Raw genomic sequence first — 12,925 nt, 5'->3', positions numbered from 1 at the left:
AAAAAAAAAAAAAAAAAATCTTTATTTGTTTTTGACAGCATGACTGAAATTTAAAGACGCAGTAGACCCTCAAGATTTTAGGCAAAATTATGATTTTTTTCAAGTCTCTTTTTTTCATTTTAAGCAATTAAAAAAGTTAATTGATTTTGATTGCTGTTATTTTTTAAAATATTTATTTGTTCTTACATTTTCTGCATGCAGGTGAAATCCAAGATTTGCTGAACTTCCATACCATCGACTGTATACGGGATCTGGAGTGAGAAAATGACTTATCTCCTGCTCCAATGAAATTAAGTCAGTTTTATTTTTCACAATACTGACCGCGTGCGACTGTCAACTGGGACACACATTTTCCAGATCGCTTTGACCAGCCCCGACCCATTGTTGCATGGCGCTCTAGGCGAAACATGATTTTCGCCCAGGGTGAAATGTGCATAGATTTTAATAAAATCACATAATTATATAATAAAATTAAAAGTTTCTAATATAATAACATATTTATTTCAAGAAAAGTTAAAGTGTCACTCATGCGTTATACTTTTTAAAAAACATTAATAAAATGACCCGTGTCTCATTTTTATGATCATCTGTTTTTTCCCTTTTAAAATCAAGCAAAATGAAGCATTTTAATATTATTTTACTGTCTCTGCTGAGCCATTTGTCATTGTTTACTGACCTTTCCAATATGGCGTCACTCTTTACATATCTTGGCTAATAGTAAGTGGTTAGCATGGCATTTCTAGCAATCTAAATGTATTTACTTAAATGCATTAAATAATTATATATACAATAATTAAATAATGATTTATATTAAATTAAATATACCTGACTGCAGACAACAAGGTGGCGTCCTGACATCATTTGCCAGAATCAGAAGTCCTGAAACCGGAAGTTTACGATAATACTCTTTTTCTGGTGGAATAGGAGGTGCCACGCTAGTCATTGTTGATGAAAGCCACCCGTTTATCATTCATTTACCAATAACGTTTTAAAATAGGCGTATTTTGGCGCCGCTACGGACATAACATAAGAAACAGTTCACATTCCAGACCAGGTGGTGGCGATAAAGCGCCACGAAGTTGTTCGTCGACACCCACTAAACCACAGAAGAAGAACAGGCGAAGGCGCTAGCTTGTGGCTAGTGGGCGGTGTTGTTGTTTTTTTTGTTCGGACGTTTGCGAGGTTTGTGGACAGAAAGGTCGATACGTGGTTCGGTTCCGAACAATCCCCTTTAGCTAAAGTGTCGTAAATGAGTGAATGCGTGTTGAACGTAAAGAAAACGTGGCTGTGATTGTGAGACTAGCAGATGATCGGAGCTGCTGCTGTTCAGAGGACTTTGGTGTTTGTTGGAGCTGAAGATCTTCTGCAGCTGCAGGAACCATGTCTTCAGAACCTCAGGAAGATTCTGACAGAGAACAACTTTCTGCTGCTGAAGGAACCATCGTCCAGAACCAGGAGGAGCTCTGTGGTCAGCGCAGGCCGCTGGATGTCATCTGGAAACCGCAGCTTCAGCTCCGCGTCGTAGGTGTGTTCACTGCATCCACTTGGTGACAAAGACACTATTATCGTGGAAATCTATGTTTTTTCTCCTCTGAGCTGATGTCTGGCTCCGATATCGCACTGAGGTCAAATGACTCTCATTTTCTAGATCTAATGAGCTGTCATTTGATTTTTTTTCTGGAAATTCTCTGAAGTCCTCCATAGTAGCATCTGAAGGTAGATCTGAGAGTTCGGCAAACCATTTCAGGAGTAAAGTCTTTGCTATTAGATCTGGTCTTATAAAATCAAATCACGTTGATTTTAATGAATTTATAGCGTTGTGTTTATCAGAGGAAACACTGGAAAGTTTTCTCCTAGTTAAAATCAACCACCTCTCTTTTAGACCCAATCCCCACATCACTGTTAAAAGATTTCATGACTTCTTTGAAAACAAACGATTATTTTAATAGTCGACTAGTCACTGACTATTTTTTCTCATTAGTTGACTTATCGGGTCGCGTGACGACTGGATGTAAAACACACATCTAAACCATCATTATATTGAAACTTGAAGTGTTTAAGCAATATGCTAATTTGTGGTGCCACAAGCGATTATTTTAATAGCAGCTGGATGGCTCAGTGGGCTAAGTACAGTGTTTGCTACAGGTAGAGGATGTCCAAATAAACAAAGAGCTTTGAAATATTACATGTTAAAAAAGTGGGAAAAGGTATATTATTATAAAGGGAGAAAAACAGTGGGTCTTAGAATGTTCTACTATCATTTTTCATCATGTCCCCCACTGCAATAAAAGACCCCCCCACTTGTTACAAACCGTGGTGGCTTTCTCCTGTCAGTGTTCTACAAATCCTTCCTATTTACAGATATTACGTCTTATTTTTAGATTTGACCACTCATAAATTTGTACTACCTCTTTAATGTTATGATTACTGTGCAGTTTTTTTTAGTTTCTTTTGGTTACATTTAATTGTATATTATTGCAGCTAATGTAATGCTACATTTGTTAACTTAGCTCTGGACTTTTAGGTAAGCTACTTCACTTCTGGGACTCATAAATATGAATGAATGAAGCTTGATTGAAGCTATAATGAATGAAGCTTTGGTTGAGCAGTTCATTTCTAACATAAATTCATATTCCGCACAGCCCTCGCGCCATTTAGTTTGAAAAGCGCTTATTTTGAAGTGTTCACCACGCAGACAGAGAGGTTCTGTAGACACAGATCTGCTGCAGATCTTCTGGTTTATCTCCAAGCAGAGCATTAATGACAGCCGCACATGATGCATTTAAACCCGGAAAACTACAGCGCTAGCTCTATTTGTGCTAATCTTAGCTTAGGTAGACAAAGATGCCTCTTCAACGTGATCATACTCAGTCCCAACATGCTTCATCTTCAGACGTTCATGCATCGCTGCAGTGCTGCTATGGATCTAAAGTTCTGCCTTGCAGAAATTGCATTTGACATTTTCTTCTAACTTTCTTTCACTTTTAATGATTTTTTAAAAAATAGTTTTGCCCATTTTCTCATTTTTCTTGGGGTGATAGTTGTAGTGTTTTGTGTTGATTTGTTTCAAATTTGTGTAAAAGGAGAAATATAAAAATGTTTAGTCAAAAGTTGTATTGCAAATAACTGGTTCTTGTTTTTATCCATCCATCCATCCATCCATCTTCATGACCGCTTTGTCCCTTTCGGGGTCGCGGGGGTGCCGGAGCCTAACCCGGCTACTGAAGGGCGAAGGCGGGGTACACCCTGGACAGGTCGCCAGTCTGTCTCAGGGCCTCAATCACACATCCATTCACTCTCACAGACACACCTAGGGGCAATTCAGAGTTACCAATTAACCTATGAAGCATGTTTTTGGACGGTGGGAGGAAGCCGGAGTCCCCGGTGAGAACCCACGCATGCACGGGGAGAACATGCAAACTCCACACAGAAAGGTCCCAGCCGGGATTCGAACCGGGGCCTTCTCGCTGTGAGGCGAGAGCGCTAACCACTTGCGCCACCGTGCAGCCCCTTGTTTTTATCATTCTGTATATTCTATCTGGAAGCAAGAAATGACATATACATTATATATACTTACATGAATTAAAGCACATTTTTCTTTAAATTATTTCTTCATTTTGTGCAGGATTTTATAAAGCAAAGCAAACTAGATTAAAGCAAACAAACCTAAAGAACCTTCAAATCCGAACACTAAGTAAACGATCTTCCTGGATCTTAGTATCTCCTTCGATACAGTAGATCAACAGATTTCATTAGAAAGACTTAGGAGCTTTGGCCTCTTAGGAACTGTTTTAAGTGATTTTATTCCTCTCACAGATTGACTCAAGTATGGATATATGCTCTTCAAGAGACTTAAGAATCATGTGTGAGGTTCCCCAAGGGTCGATTTTAGGCCCAATACTTTTTGATTTATATGGGTTGACTCATGGGGATTTTATCAGGAGAAATGGCGATGACTTTTACAGATTCACATTGTTGTGTCTGATGATGATCTTGACCAATAGACATTCTTTAAATAGTATTTTAGACTTAAAGTCGAGGATGGGAGAGTAGTCCTTAGAGCTCAACCAGAACGAAACTGAAGTTTTAATCATCGGCCCTAAAGACAAGAGAGAAGATTTACCTAAACTCCAGAATTTTAAATCTTCTCATTGAGTGAGAAACTTGTCCACATTTTTAGACTCCGAGCTGAATTTTATCCCACATGTTAACAGTGTTGTTTTTTGGACAGGCGTCAAACAGTGAATTTGCTGCGCGGCGAAGGAGAGGTGACCAATGCAAATTTGATGTGCCAATCTTAAGGATGTAATGATTCTTTGGTGAATCAATGATCGAAGGAAAAAAAACTGACTCAAACTCGTCAACATGTTCATCAATGCAGAACAGTTAAAAATCTATTTTACAGCTTTACATGCAGGCGCACCTGTGTGTGTGTGTTTACACACCGGCCGCGCAATCAAGCGGCAACTTTCAATGAAGGTCAGTGCAAACGCACGTTCACCAGAATTCCGGGGTCGCAAGCTCTACTCAGAAATTGGGCACACACCTAGTGTGAACTGAATGTGCAACTCCAGACTTCAAGGCTCGCATTTCTGCATGTTCACCAACATACCCTCCTCTGGCATGTTCTAATTGGCTGGACACCCCAGAATCAGGCTATCAGGAACACACACACTTGCCCTCAAGGCCTGGAGTTCTCCATCCCTGGGTCATCACTAGGCATGTCTCAATTAGGTTTTATGGGCCCGATGAGATTCAGAGTCCCTTGATTTTGAGTATATGCAGAAATCCCTATTTAATACTTTTGAAAAAAATTGAAAAATAAACAAATTTTCCTGTCTTTCATTTATTAAACTTCTTTTATACCTAAGCACTTAAACAGAGAATGTCTGTGAAGTATCTTGAACAGTCAAGTAAAACAGTTTTTAACACAGGTCATAATTAGTCATGTGGAGCTTGGTGACTGTAGTCTTAGTATGTTTGAACTGTTGAATATTTTTTGATCAGATGTGATTAATATCCCCATTAAAATTCTAAAATAAATTAAAGATTTTCATAAAATAGATTGATAGATTTTTTTCATTTAAAATACAAAATTCTGGGTTTCTGATTGAGGTGATTACAACTTGTATCGGGGCTTAAAACCACAGAGTTCTTAAAAGTATTAAGGGCTTCTTCTTTTGTTTGTGTCCCTGCAGTCCTCCCCCAGGATTGGGCGACTGAGGAGGATTTCTGCAACCAGTCGAGGAACTTTAGTGTGGAGCAGGAGGATCCAGAACTTTCACAGACCACTGAGGAACTTAAAGAACCAGAACTTCTACAGATTAAAAAGGAGCAGGAGGAAGAAGAAGAACCTCCACAGATCAAAGAGGAGCTGGAGGAACATGAACCTCTACAGATTAAAGAGGAGCAAGAGGGACTTTGTTTCAATCAGGATGAAGATCAGTTTGATCTGAAGCAGGAGACTGAGACATTGATGGAGATTCCTACTTATGAGGAACATGAGTACAATGAAGCAGATCTAAACTATCAGCAGAGCTTTAATGTAACTGATAGTCAGGATGAAGAAAGAAACTATTATGAAGAATCATCATCAACTACAGATGGAGAGACAGACCCAGAAAGCAGCTCTCTCCCCCCAGAAAGTCAGTGTTACTCTGATGTTAAAAGAAACTTCAAGAATAAAACTTTGGTTAAGAAATGCAAACAATCCCTTAAAGAAAGGAGAATTTCCTCTATTAAGTCCGATAAAATACCAGAAATTGCACACAATGTCTCGGTCCTCATGAACACTGAATCTGATGAAGGACTTTATATCTGTGAAGAATGTGGTAAAAGTTTCGGTGACTGGTCTCAGCTCGGAGTTCACATGATAACTCATACAGGGGAGAAGCTTTTTTCTTGTAAAGAATGTGATACGAGATTCAGTCGTAAATCCAATCTGAAGAAACACATGACAACTCACACAGGAGAGAAGCCCTTTTCATGTAAAGAGTGTAATACAAGTTTTATTCAAAGATTTGATCTCAAAAGACACATGAGGACTCACACAGGAGAAAAGCCTTTTTCTTGCAAAGAATGTAATAAAAGTTTTAGTCAGATATCGCATCTCAAAACACACATGAGAACTCACACAGGAGAAAAGCCCTTTACTTGTACAGAATGTGACAAAAGTTTTAGTATTGAATGTAATCTCAAAACACACATGAAAATCCACACAGGAGAAAAGCCCTTTACTTGTACAGAATGTGATAAAAGTTTTAGTCGTGTATCTCATCTCCAAGCACACATGAGAACTCACACAGGAGAAAAGCCTTTTTCATGCAAATTATGCGATAAAACGTTTAGTCACGTATGTAATCTCAAAACACACATGAAAACTCACACAGGGGAGAAACATTTCTCTGGTAAACAATGTGATACAAGTTTTAGTCAAATATCTCAAAAGTCAGATGAGAAGCAGCAAAGACCTGAAGTCAGCTATCAAAACAATCTGAACTTATATTACACGTATACAGAGACACAGGCTGATGGCCTCCATACCACAGGACATTGATATAGTTATTCAATTAGGAGACACAAGTATTGAATGCAAAGTAAAGGTGCAGTTTTCTGAACTCTGACATGTGCTGAAAACGTCCTTTTGATTGTTTTCATATGATATTCAAATTTTCCCAGACAATGTTTTAGGTTTTCATTATCATAAGCCACAATATCCAAAAAACTAAATAAAATAGGGATTGATACATGTTAATCTATGTGTAAAGATACTGTACAATATGACTTTCACCTCACAGAAAATTCTTTACTTTTTCACTAATTTATTTTAGGTGTATCTATGAATAGAAATTTGTTGTTTTGAAATGCAGGTTAAATATTTATCTCTTCAACAGCTTTTACCAGATTAAATGTTTCATTACTTCTTTTACTGGTGTTTTTTGTTAAATTTGTTTTTAATTTTGTGGGTTGATTTACATTTCTAGATATTTTAATATTATATTTTGGTTTGGAGTTGATCATGGTGGTTGAAACTTATGCTGAGACAAAATCTATGTTGTCTTAAGTCTGTGACAACACTAGAAATATTTTGAATACTTCTTTAATCCTAAAAATACCGTGAGATCAGTAAACATTTTTGATATTGACAAAAAAAATGCCAACTGCAATTATTTATTTTTTGTTGTTTGAGAAAGTAACTGCCTTGTGAAGAAACATTTTCCCAGAAATGCAGTAAGGTAGAGGCAGATAAAGGAAAATAAAAAGCATTTTTGTCTTGTGTTCATGTGATCCGTGTTTTCTAGTAGAATTTATAACTTTTTTTCAACTCTTTTTAGTTTGCAATTCCAATCTTTCCTGTGAAGAATAAAGTGGACGTGAACATCAGTCAGAAGTGTGGAGTCTTTCCCACAGTGTGGCTTTCTGCTGTTTGTTGGTTCCAAATAAGGGCTCTTTAGGTCCAGTTCTGACTGCTGAACTCAGGACTGAGCTCAGATCATAGATCTCTAACAGAAGCTGTGAAAAAGAAGACAAAACAAGCTGGTTTTCCCATCAGATTTTATCTTCCACCAGAGTGCAGCAGTGAGGTCTAGCACAACTCAACAGCTATCTGCAAACTTCATTCTGGTTTTGTTGAGTCTCCTTGAGCTCCTGAGGTGTTTTTTTTTCTAGTTTAAAATATTTTTAGCTAGCACACGTAATATATTTTCTGTAGATGGTGTAACCTGAAGGAGACCAGTAACTGCAATGTAGTTGTAAGTGAGCGCGTTTCCAGATAACATAAGATGGTGGTGTGTAGGATGACTCTGGTGGTGATGAAGAAGATAAAGGAAAAAGAGGGCAAAGGCAGAGAAGAGAACAAACTGATGGAAGCTGATAAAGAATGTTGCATGACTTTTAAGGAGCAGCTGAAACAGTCTTTGGGTGGTCAGGAGGCAGTCTCCGATGGCTGGATAACTTCAGCTAATGTGATCAGGAAGACAGGAGTGTACTTGCTGTGTCATCAGGAAAGAGGAAAGAAGACTTTGAAGAGTTGATGAATGAAGAAAATGAGAGAGAAATAAATAATATAAAAGGAACATAAAGTACCAAGGTTTAGTAGGTGTGAAGTGAGACATAGAAGATGAACAATGGATACCAACCTGGTCCTGATGCAAACTTGAGCTTTTTCTAGTTCAAAATTCCCCATAAACTTGGTGAAAAAGCACTCTTATGCTTTGTAGCCATAGTGATGATGGTTTCTATCGTGGCTTTCTCCTCATCTGGACCGTACTGGTCTAGCAGCTACATGACTGGAGACGCCTTGGGGAGCAGATGTGGGATCATGTCACAGCTGATGTTTGGCGCCTGCTTCAGCCACAGGATGGTTAGTTAGGACGGTTACCTTTAGCTACCATTTAAACCCTTCTGTATCAGCTTGTGTGATGTTTTCAGGAAAGTCGTCAGGGTCTGCAAACTTTTTAACAGCATCATTTGGGAACTTTCTGTTGTTATTATTATTATTTTAAAAGGGTAAATAGATTTTTTAAGAAAATAAATGGCAATAAGAATCTATCTAAGAGTGGAAAAAAGGTTGAAATAAATGTGTAAGAGGAACTGTACACCTTACAGTAAAGGTTGTGTAGATGTGACTGCAGCCATCACAGGAAAGAACATAGAGGGAACAGTTCATTGTCCCAAATCCATCTATTTACTTTAATAAACTTTTAAAAATGTATTTCTAAGTAAAACATTATATTAGATTCGAATGTACAACAGACAGCTAACTTTGATTTTTGTTAGCATTTTCTCATTTAATAAAAAAAATATGATAAAGCTGAAAATTGTTCTCTAGAAATCCTCAGCTGTTCTTTGTTTTATTTTATTTTTACTCTGAAAATTAGAACCAAAGAGTCACTTAAAAATGTCATTTTGGTTGTAATTTAATTAATAAAACAAATGAAATTCAAATAAACCATTCAAATGAATTTATTCTTGGCATATTAATATAGTTTAATTCATAAAAGACTCATAAAACACTTTATTTTCTTTATTGATTAAAAGTATTAAAATTAGAAATTTAACCAAAATGTAAGAGTGAAAAATCAATGTGTAAATGTAGAAAGTAAAGACGTAAAGAGATCATATTCTTACAAATTCTCCAAAAAACATGAAAGAATGCAACGTCACTTTTACTCCCACAGGTTCATGTCATTTTCAGATTATTTCATACTAAATGACAGTGCTCCATTTAAAGCCCCCTGCTGGTGAAAAGAGCACATTACAAGTGTGGAAACTGAGGCAAAAGCTCCGTGTGCTTTGATTGTTTTTATCAGATTTAATGATCTAAAAATGTGTCATTCCTTACTTTCAGATTAAACGCATTGAACTTGGTCTAGATTTCCTAAATCAGGGAAAAAAAGGAAGCAAACCATCAGAGAGCCGAAGAGCTCCAACAAGTCCCGTCCACCAAGCTGCGTTTGATTAAACGAAGGAGCTTCAAACCCGGAAATGGACCAAAGTTTCTCTTTCTTTTCCACCATCTGTTTCTGTTTATTTATGGCCAAAGAGGAAAATATACTTTATATATATTAAAAAGTATCTGAATTTTCAAAAGGTGAATTAAGACTTAACGGCGCCTATAAGGTTTGGATCTGTGAGGAAAAAGCCCAAATGGCTCTTTTAGGATTAAAGGTTACAGACCCCTGATCTAGTTATATATTTCTATGGTTCTTTACATTTACATGTTCAACATTTAACAGCAGCAAGGAAAGTCAGACTTTGTGATGTTTTCAGGCAGTTGCAGGTCTTCGAGTTGTTTTTGGAACATAAAGATCAAAGATCAGAGAGAGCAGTTTTCTACTCTAGAAACCAAGAAGAGGAATGTTTCAATGTTGAAGAACTCAACCAAGCAGCATCAGGAACTGCAGCAGACTGAAATCTTCTTTTATTTCCCGCCCCCCCCCCCCTCTTCAGTAGAGAGCAGAAAGTTGATCTGATCTGTTGGAACTGACTCCATCCTGAAGATTCACTGTCAGAAAGCTGTCCAGCAGGGGGCAGCACTCCTTCATTCCTGGAGCAGATCCTCCTTTATTTTATATGAAGAATCTACAGACGTTCAAACTCTGTTATGAGGAACATTCTGTCACATCTGTAGACAAAATTGTTGAACACAACTCTGATTCTGATCCAGATTTAATCTCAGTTTGTGGTTTCAGAACATTTAAACTCACTCTTTCTATGCCAACAAACTCTTTGTTTTTGTGTCTTTTATCTGTTGATTCTTCACATATTTTCAAATTCACTGTTTCATTTCTCTGTTCACATAATTCACATTGAAGCACAAAAACAGAAGTCTCTGGTTCCTGAGGTTCTGGTGGTGACAGTTGCTGCCATGTTGTGTTGTTGTGGGTCTTTAACAGTCAGACAGAACATTTTCAAACACACACTCATTTCTATGATTTGAACAAGCAGATGTGTGACATGGTGAGAGTTCAGCTGCAGTCTTTGTTGTTGACTTTACCTGTGATTTTACTCACATTCTTCTGTTATTTTACTCTCTTCTGTTTTTCACCTACAAAGTCCCAACTTGTCCTAACTTTAATAATAACACAGTGATGTCATTTCCTGTAGAGCGGAGAGACTCTTTCAGGTGTCTGATTACAGGAGGAGGCTAAAACAAACACACTTAGAGGGGACGGAGCTCTGTTCAGGTGTTCCTGAATCAGGAAATGGGGAAGTTGAAATGAAGAAGCAGATCTGAAGTGTAGCAGATCTGGACTTTAACCCCTTAATAATAAATAAAAGTCTTTTTCCCGAAATCAACCTAAAACGGAAAGAGACGGAGCTTGAAGAACCATCTCTGCTGGTCTTCCAGGATTCAGAGAACCGTAGTTACATAAGTTACTTTCGTTTTCCTCCGTGACGGAGCAGGAGGAGACCTCGACTCCAACTTTCTTCTTCTTCATGGTGAGTCTTTGTGTTTTCTGTCGTCTTCTCCTTCATGATGAAGGCAGTGATGTTTCTATGTGATCTCATCTGTGAGAAAGAAGAGCAGCAGAGGAAGAACTCAGACTGAAGTTTGTCTTGAACTCGTTCTTCTGTTCAAAAATAAAAGTTCTTCCAAAAACCAACAGCTAAAGGTCGTTGGAGGTCACCTGAAAGAGAAATTAGAACTACAATAGATAGATAGATAGAGTACTTTATTTATCCCGAAGGAACTTACAAAAATTCATCCATCGCTCCAAACACACACACAAGCAGGTTCAAAGTAAATAAAGCAAGAAACAGCTATAAACAGGTTAGATTAAAAGCATTAAAATTATGGAGCTGTTAAAAGCAATTAAAAGTGTTAAAATTGCTGTACAAATAAATAAATAAAGAAATAAAAATAGTTAGTCGTTCAGACGCCCCCTCTTGCCCCCCCAGCTGCATTGAAAAGTCTTATTGCGCTCGGTGCGAAGGACTTCCTGAGCCTTTCAGTGGAGCATGGTAGAGAGCGCAGGCGGTTGCTGAAGACGCTCCTTTGGGCGGCAAACACTCCATGCAGAGGGTGACCAGTGTTTCTCATTATGCTCTCCAGCTTGGTCAGCATCCTCCGCTCAGCCACCACCTCTGCCGTCTCCATGTTTCGGCCCACCACACAGCCCGCCCTCTTGATCAGTCGATTTAGTTTTTTTAAGTCCTTTTTGTTTGCACTGCCCCCCCAACACACCACTGCATAAAACAAAGCACTGAAAACAACGGACTGACAGAACATAAAAAGGAGTTCCGAGCAGATGTTAAAAGAGGCGAGTCTTTTTAAAAGTATAGCCTGCTCTGCCCCTTCCTGTAGATCCAGTCCATGTTTGCCGACCAGTTCAGGTTCTTGTCCAGCAGGATTCCCAGGTATTTGTAGCAGTCCACTACCTCCACCTCTGCTCCATGAATGATGATGGGCTGAACCGCAGCAGGTACTCGACGAAAGTCCAGCACCATCTCCTTGGTCTTGGTGGTATTCAGGTGGAGGCAGTTCCGCTGGCTCCATTGAACAAAGTCCTCCACCAGCTGCCTGTACTCCCCCTCCTCACCCTCCTTGATACATGCCACAATAGCAGTGTTGTCAGAGAACTTCTGCATGTGACATGTATCAGAGTTGTAGTGGAAGTCGGTGGTGTAAAGGGTTAGAGGAGAGGCGAGAGCACAGTTCCTTGTGGGGCTCCTGTGCTGCCAGTCAGCATGGAGGAGCTGCAACACCCCATCCTGACAAACTGTGGCCTGTTTGTCAGGTAGTCTGTAATCCATGAGACCAGCTGGGAGTTTACCCCAAAGGAGAGGAGTTTCTGCTGTAGAAGGAGGGGCTGGATGGTATTAAAAGCACTGGAAAAGTCAAAAAAGAGCATTCTGACAGCGCAGCCTCCCCCGTCCAGGTAGGAGAGAGCCCGGTGTAAAAGATATAGTACGGCGTCCTCCACTCCCACCTTTGGCTGGTAGGCGAACTGGAGAGGGTCCCTATCACGCTGCACCTGTGGTCCCAGGAGCTGCAGGACCAGCCGCTCCAGCGTCTTCATGACGTCATGACCGAAAGAACAAGATCCTGACTACAAGCGGCTGAAATGAGTTTTCTCCGCAGGATGGCTGGGCGCTCCCTTAGAGATAGGGTGAGGAGCTCAGTTATTTCACACCGAACTACAAGAACTGTGTGGACACAGTTTCCCACAATGCATTGTTTTGTAGTCATCAAGGCGGCCTGCAGCCAGCGCAGTACCTGTGGCTGCATTTTCGGTATGCGGAAGCAAATCGGTTGCACCGCTCTCCCGCATGCGCGAACCAAACGTCACTTCCACTAAAGCATTTTCCGGTCTTCGGACGGTAACAACAATAATAACCTCGAAGGATGTTAATATAGCACTTAAAATGTTTATCATAGTGAAAACATTCACTTATTGTTGAAAAAAACAAAGGAAAAAGA

At 39.1% G+C, this 12,925-nt stretch overlaps 1 protein-coding gene across 1 annotated transcript; it reads left to right on the top strand.

The window, feature by feature from the left end:
• Nucleotides 1-572: 572 nt before the first annotated feature.
• LOC112156779 (oocyte zinc finger protein XlCOF6) lies at nucleotides 573-7,278 on the top strand. Its single transcript, XM_024289134.2, has 2 exons — nucleotides 573-1,525; nucleotides 5,199-7,278. The coding sequence occupies exons 1-2, from the start codon at nucleotides 1,381-1,383 to the stop codon at nucleotides 6,554-6,556; spliced, it is 1,503 nt and encodes a 500-aa protein (XP_024144902.1). The 5' UTR covers nucleotides 573-1,380; the 3' UTR covers nucleotides 6,557-7,278.
• The last annotated feature ends 5,647 nt before the right edge of the window (nucleotides 7,279-12,925 follow it).

Source organism: Oryzias melastigma, linkage group LG2 (assembly GCF_002922805.2).
Source record: "Oryzias melastigma strain HK-1 linkage group LG2, ASM292280v2, whole genome shotgun sequence".
In the NCBI taxonomy this organism is placed as follows: Eukaryota; Metazoa; Chordata; class Actinopteri; order Beloniformes; family Adrianichthyidae; genus Oryzias; species Oryzias melastigma.
This window is presented reverse-complemented; position numbering and strand designations above follow the sequence as displayed.

Coding starts and splice junctions, on each gene's coding strand:
- LOC112156779 (XM_024289134.2), top strand. CDS start 1,381: ATGTCTTCAGAACCTCAGGAAGATTCTGACAGAGAACAACTTTCTGCT. Junction 1,526..5,198: donor GCTTCAGCTCCGCGTCGTAG/GTGTGTTCACTG, acceptor GTGTCCCTGCAG/TCCTCCCCCAGGATTGGGCG.